Below are 4,624 nucleotides of genomic sequence, written 5' to 3' on the forward strand. Positions count from 1 at the left end.
TAAAAATGATAGAGAACATGACATTCACACTGAAGCACCATCAATGACCTTCCTGTCAGTATAAAAAGGAAAGCACCATGGATAATTATGCTGCTAATGAATATAACCAACCTGATTAATCTAAATCTAATGACCGAAGAAACAGTATTCATTATTAGCATAATTATCCATGGCGCTTTTATTTATTTATTATAAAAATAAAAGGTTACAAGCTACAGATGGAGGGACAGATCTAACTCTGCTGGAACTTCCTGCTCAGCATCAATGGAAATCCCCCGGCCAGTAAATGGCTTCTCCACATCCTTAAACAGGCGCGGTTCTTTGTTCTGAAACTTCTCTATTTCCGCAGGCAAGTTGGAGACGAACTTAGGCCTTTTTGATGCTTTTATCAGGTCAGCAGTTCCAAGGGAATCAAGTGAGTGCTGCCTCTTAACCTCTTCAATCTTGTTATGACAACCTTCATCCCGGCCCAAACATTGATAAGGGTCCATAAAGAAGGAGCTGGCAGCACTAGTTTCATTGACACCAGGTGACTGATTTAAATCAAAATATAAGCGCGACTTAGCAACAGTGGAGGCAGAAGATGAAGGCTTGCTAAGGTTGTGCTCAAAGTTCTGCAAGGCATCTCCAAAAAAGAAGGTCAGACCATCCGGGTGAGTTCGATCACCCCCAGTATGAACTTGGGAGACTGTAGGCATGCCCAAACATGTTGAAGGGTCCAAAGGGACACCAGTCGCTGCGGTGCTACCAGATGGCACAAATGCTATTGATGAAAAATGGTTCAACAGGTGAATTTCATTAATGCCACAACCAGATGAAATATTACGAGAAAAAATAAATAGAGTTTTGATTGATTTAAGACCGGATTCAGAGAACTTACTTGCATGCATTGAGAAGACTTTGTCTGAGCGGGAATGATTGTCCCCAGCACCTCCAGAAGAATTTTTCGACTGGTTGTTGGAAAGGAGATTAGTGTTGGTGCCAGGAAGAGCAACAATAATGCCAGAACGACCGGGTGGTTGCCTCCTCCACCTAGACCTAATCTCAGAACTATGTGTCTTAAGATGGCCCCCTAGAGCCTGGTAGCTAGAGAACTCCCTTTTGCAATAGAGGCAGGAATAGGGACTTGTATGCTTCTCTGAATTTTCTCTGGTAAAAGCTGAAATTGAATTCATTATTCGAGTAAGAACAGAGAACCTTGGCAGGGCCGCTATCAACAAGAAGAGAAGGGGGAAGAGCAAATGATAGGAAAACCATATGATGCGGAAGAATGCCTCAATTCTTACCTTTTTATATCCAGTTTGGGGAAAGAAATAGGTCATATTGGTCAGAATAATTAATGTAAAACGACAAATCTAATAAAGATCATTTAAGAAAATAAGGCACAAATAGGAAAAATATCCAGAGAAGAGTTCTATGCGTTAGCAGCTTAAAACAGCTTCACTCATAATAATCTACATTTAGAAAAACCATAGATGCTTAAAGAAAGAATCACGGCCTAGCAAAACAAATGTCAGAACCAAGTAAAAAAGGTAGTCCAGCTATTACAATGACCTGAAACAGAACATCACCTAATTGAAAGAAGTGCATAAAATGAAAGTATGCCATAAGAGGCCCTATTCCCAAGATCATAATGGCTAGGAAGTGATGATTTTAAATAAAAGCAATAGCTTCATAACTTGCAGTCTAATGAGCACAAACTAGTAACCGTCCTAAGTACTGACTAATGGCTATAAGCGGAAGAGATAACAGTTAGAGAGTGTTAGTCTTCATTCATTTGATTCTTCAAACAAGATTTAAATATGACAATCATTAAGTCTCCAAACTGCCTTAAAAATGGTCAAGTCCACAAGCACTAAACACAAAAGCAACAATTTCAATAGCATCCATCTAGATATAAAGTTCTATTTAAGATTAAAAAAAGGCTTGATAGGTTGACGTCCATATCATATAATGTCAATGAGACAATAATTAAAATTTAAGAACTGGCTTATAAAAAAATTGACTATTTGTATTGGAACTAAAACTTTGTGTATTTAATCCAACTCAATTCAACTAAACTTCAATCTCAGCCTGATGGGAGCCGGCTACAAGAATCTTTTACCTTCAAACCCACCCCATCCAAGCCATTATCAACACAAGTTGTATAGTAGGACATATCATGTGGGTGGATGGTTTACAGTCTGAACAGCTTGTCACTATCATAATTTACATAATAACGGACTATCAGAATTGCATAAACCTATCTGCTAGTATTATGAAACCTACATTTTGACAGTGTAATCTTAGGAAATATAGAAATTAAAATGAACTGCCTGTAACCATGTCTAGGTTTTAATATTAAAACTCAGTCTCAAGTCCAGAGAAAGGAGAAGAAATGAATGAAGTAAATTGCCGATATGAGACTTTAAAGACAAGTTCTATTGACTATAAGCATATGTATAAAGGAAAATCTAAGTTAGTTGACTTCCTAAATTGTTGCAAACAAAAGTAGGGAGAGATAGTTTTGCTGAAATGACTAACATAAAATAACAACTCTGACCACAAGTTGAGTGTGTTTGAGATTGCATTTTCAAATTTTTGACTAATAATAAAAGTAAATAATTTAATGAAAAACTGTGACATGGCTTAAATTTGGACTTAACAAATATGGTTAGATTGAAACTACTTCAAGTATGAAAGGGAACTTAAACAAACAAAATTGCAGATAGGAAAGCTGAAAGTCAGACCAGACAACTTGAATCTAAAAATTAAACTTCTATTATATTTTTCTCAGTAGAAAGTTTCAGTAGAAAACGAAGGGTCACAATAATAATAGCAAAATATACAAGAAAAGCAATGAACCATGTAATACAGCTTGACTCCTAAGGGTGGGAGCCACAAGAATTTTGACAAGAAAACAATCTCACAATATTGAGAATTTTCCTTTTTCCAATCCATATTAAGTCCAATAGAAGTGGTGTTTGTAGTAAAGTTTAATCTCAAGTACAGTATATTAAGCCATAGGTTTTTGACCCTCCAGCTGCCATTCTCAAAAGGTAGCAGAGAATATGTAAAGAGACACACAGAACTGGTGTTATTTCTATAGGCAATATCTTATATGCTCATTCTTCTCACTACATGTTGAAATTGATTTATCACTTTAATCCCAAAAAGGAATAACTAGCTGGTATGAAGGTAGACACATGAAGCCCCACCTAATGAGTCAAACAAATGAGTGATTGCATCATCTGGAAAGAGCAAATAAGTATTTGGTGTAATTGAATTACTTAATCCAAACAGAAATACATATTAAAGAATTAATTGCCCAATTTCAATAATAATATGTATCCAACATACAAAAAGATGCTACTTATGGCATTAAAAAATATAAATGTCACAGTGGATCCTGATAAATTTTTGTTCTGAACACTCTGGTATTCAATGACCATATACTAGATTATGAACACTATCCTATATAGTTTCACACATTCTCTAAAACTTGCCTCTAGCAGGCAGAAAACAAACCTAAGATTCCCGTGGTTATCACATAACAGAAGATTATCTACCAGCAGCTTCACCAAAATGCTCTTCTTATTACACCAGGGAACTTATTGAAGAAAGCCACCATGGGTGACAGTACACAATTTGAAATTACAAAGAAAATCCGTACTAGTTCCAACTCCACGATCAAGAGACAAAAACTTAATTCTAAACAAGAAAAAGCACCAAATTTGTAACACAAATTTAATAGTTAACACAAGTACCAGTTAACTGTTTTTTCAGCTTTTAACCACTACATTGAATTCCAATAACACTAATGATCAGTAACTTAGCAGAATAAAAACCAACATAAACGGTATTCCTATGCACCAAAATGCCAGGGCTACCTCAATATTAAGAGGCAAAATCCCATATTTTTACGGCATACAGGTCCAGATTGTTTTAGTAAGTCCAATAGATCATTACTCCAAGCAATCACTGCAGTGATTTCCTCATTCTTCTCCCATCAATAGCGAATTCAATAATGCCATACAAAATTTGTGGTAATAGTTAACAAAAAAAATCAAATAATTACTAAAGAGCCAGCACAGATCCAAATCTCGAAGTGCATGCAAATATTAATAAAGGTTAGGGCCGAGTTTACATTTTCATACTTAAATTCATAGATCTTCTGAACTCAAAATATTGAACAGCGAAACTAAACAACTTTCAAAAGTGCTTTACCAAGAAAGTGGCTCTATTTCGTTCTGCCTTCTCGGTATTTCACCAGATTCTGAGCCGGAGTCGCCGGCGGTAATATTAATAGTCGTTGCCACCATAAACATCGCCGGACGGCACTGATTCACCGCTTCGTACCTTGAAAACTAGTTGCACTTATGGTTGTTTGTTCTGTTGTTATACCTGCGGGGTCTAAATTTTTTAACACAAGTTAGGGGGAAGTAACTGTTATTTAGTATAATTGAATCCTTACAGGCATTCAAGTCCAATCAAATATGAATAAAAATTAATTTGAATTCAAATTAAATTCACAATAAGTAGCTTGAGATCTACCTCTAAAAAGATGAAGTATCGGTGAAGTGGTTATTTGATGCAACACGATGTGAGGGTTTCAGTCAAATTGTTGAACTTAAATTGAACATCT

At 35.9% G+C, this 4,624-nt stretch overlaps 1 protein-coding gene across 1 annotated transcript; it reads right to left on the minus strand.

The window, feature by feature from the left end:
• Window positions 1-4,624, minus strand: LOC123192401. The gene is made up of 4 exons (XM_044604938.1): window positions 4,534-4,624; window positions 4,207-4,392; window positions 881-1,159; window positions 1-763 (listed from the first exon to the last, which is right to left on the minus strand). Exons 3-4 carry the CDS (start codon window positions 888-890, stop codon window positions 213-215), a joined length of 561 nt encoding a protein of 186 aa, XP_044460873.1. The 5' UTR covers window positions 891-1,159; window positions 4,207-4,392; window positions 4,534-4,624; the 3' UTR covers window positions 1-212.

Source organism: Mangifera indica, chromosome 12 (assembly GCF_011075055.1).
Source record: "Mangifera indica cultivar Alphonso chromosome 12, CATAS_Mindica_2.1, whole genome shotgun sequence".
Classification (NCBI taxonomy): Eukaryota; Viridiplantae; Streptophyta; class Magnoliopsida; order Sapindales; family Anacardiaceae; genus Mangifera; species Mangifera indica.